Genomic DNA, 2,058 nt, shown 5'->3' with positions numbered 1-2,058 from the left:
CTTGAGTAAAACAGGTCTTGTACTTGAGTAAAAGTAGAAGTACTCAGGTCTTGTACTTGAGTAAAAGTAGAAGTACTCAGGTCTTGTTCTTGAGTAAAAGTAGAAGTACTCAGGTCTTGTACTTGAGTAAAAGTAGAAGTACTCAGGTCTTGTACTGGAGTAAAAGTAGAAGTACTCAGGTCTTGTACTTTAGTATAAGTACTCAGGTCTTATGCTAGAGTAAAAGTAGAAGTACTCAGATCTTGTACTGGAGTAAAGTAGAAGTACTCAGATCTTGTACTTTAGTATAAGTACTCAGGTCTTATGCTGGAGTAAAAGTAGAAGTAGTAATTTCTTGTATTTGAGTAAAAATAGAAGTACTCAGAGTGTAGCAGTACTCTGGTAGAAGTTGTTACTCAGGTTGGAAAGTATCAGCATCAAAATATACTTAAAGTACCAGAAACATGTCATGTGTTTGTTTGATAGGTAAAACAAAATGCATTAGTTTTGTATTTGTAAAGTGTGTGTTAGTGAATCGTAGGGCATGTGTAAAACATGTTGAGTTTGTTTGTGGAGTTTGAGCAGGAAGTGAGCTCCATCCTTTCTGTGTTTATCTTTCAAAGCGTTCACCTTGGTGCCGGGGAACACCTGGTCAGCGATGCTCCTGCAGGCGTCCACCACGCCGCCTCCGCTCAGCTCCAGGGCGATAACCGGACCTTCAGAGGACAAACAGGATGGGACGGATTCAGATGGGCTTTTTGTTATACTTTCTTTTTATTTTATTATTACTATTTATAAAAACGTTGTATTTGACAAATATTTTATTTAAAATATGACTTGTTTGTTTTTTATTTGTTTACTTCGTACGTGTACCTAGCACTGATGTCAATGTCTTATGTGTTTATAATGACCGATGTTCATATGTTTTTTAAATAAATAATGTTGAGACAATGAATATAAGTAATAATACATTATATTTCAAAGTGCCTTTCAAAGCACACCGTACAATTCATAAAATATTCTAAAAAGGGTTCAAAGCAGTTCAACAGGACAATAACAGGGAACACGTAGCGTGTCATTCGGTCTGCTTATTTCCATAAATGTAACATCCACTTCCTCCACCCGTCCCTCACAGCTCACCCTGCTCTCTGCACACATCGAGCACTGCAACCCTCTCAAGTCCACCCCCCCCCCCCCCATTAACCACATCCCTCCTGTTCTCCAGCAGCTTCTCTTGTCAGATACCGTATAGATGATAAGATTCTGCTCCTCACTTTTAAGGCTATCAACAACCTCCCTCCTCTCTACCTCTCCGACCTCCTGCACATCAACACAGCCACCCTCACCCTTAGGTCTTCTGCTTCCATCCCCCTCACTGCACCACCACTTGGGATGTGTCATTTTGTAAAGCACTTTGAGCTGCATGTGTTGTATGAAAAGTGCTGTATAAATAAAGCTTTATTATTATTATTATTATTATTATTAGCCACCATAGGATCCAGAGCCTTCAGCCCTCGCTCTGCACCCCTCCTCTGGAGCTCCCTCCCACCTGACATAATGGATATTGACTCTCTCTCCATTTCAAATCACGTCTGAAAACACATCTCTCCACACGGGCATATCCACCCTGATCACATGACACGTCCTCTGTTCTTACTGATTTCATTGTCATGTTTTTTCTGCTGGTGTTTGGTTTTTGTATCTTGTACGGCGACCATGACAGCCATATAAATAAAATGCATTATTTAGGCCCATTCCCAAACCGCCCCCTACACCCTACCCCTCCGTTTGCGCATTCACGCGGAGGGTCCGCCATATTGAGGGCTGTTCCAAACCAACGAGTGTGGAGCGGTGTGGAGGGGGAGTGGGCTATCAAGCCCTCAAACAGCGAGTCTGCAGCGGTGCTGACTTGAGACCGGTCTCTACCTGACCGGAGTCACGCTGTGTGTGTCCGTCAGGAAACAAGCTGTTTACAAGTAGTTCCAGCAAACATCCACTGATAAACTGCGATGTTAACAACCTCATGATAACCTCATATGTTTTAACTTTGGATCATACCTGTGTTTAGTCTAGAAAAAG

The 2,058-nt window shown here is 41.9% G+C and overlaps 1 protein-coding gene across 2 annotated transcripts in view; it reads right to left on the bottom strand.

Annotated features, from left to right (window-relative positions):
- Window positions 1-385: 385 nt before the first annotated feature.
- rp2 (RP2 activator of ARL3 GTPase) overlaps window positions 386-2,058 on the bottom strand; it is a 7,331-nt gene continuing 5,658 nt past the window's right edge. For both annotated transcript variants that reach the window (XM_010785784.1, XM_010785785.1), the window contains exon 4: window positions 386-695. In XM_010785784.1, coding sequence (XP_010784086.1) covers window positions 481-695 — 215 coding nt within the window. In that variant the 3' untranslated portion in view covers window positions 386-480. The remainder of the gene's footprint in view (window positions 696-2,058) is intronic.

The sequence above is a fragment of the Notothenia coriiceps genome, unplaced genomic scaffold (genome assembly GCF_000735185.1).
Source record: "Notothenia coriiceps isolate Sejong01 unplaced genomic scaffold, NC01 NC01_scaffold00028219, whole genome shotgun sequence".
In the NCBI taxonomy this organism is placed as follows: domain Eukaryota; kingdom Metazoa; phylum Chordata; class Actinopteri; order Perciformes; family Nototheniidae; genus Notothenia; species Notothenia coriiceps.
This window is presented reverse-complemented; position numbering and strand designations above follow the sequence as displayed.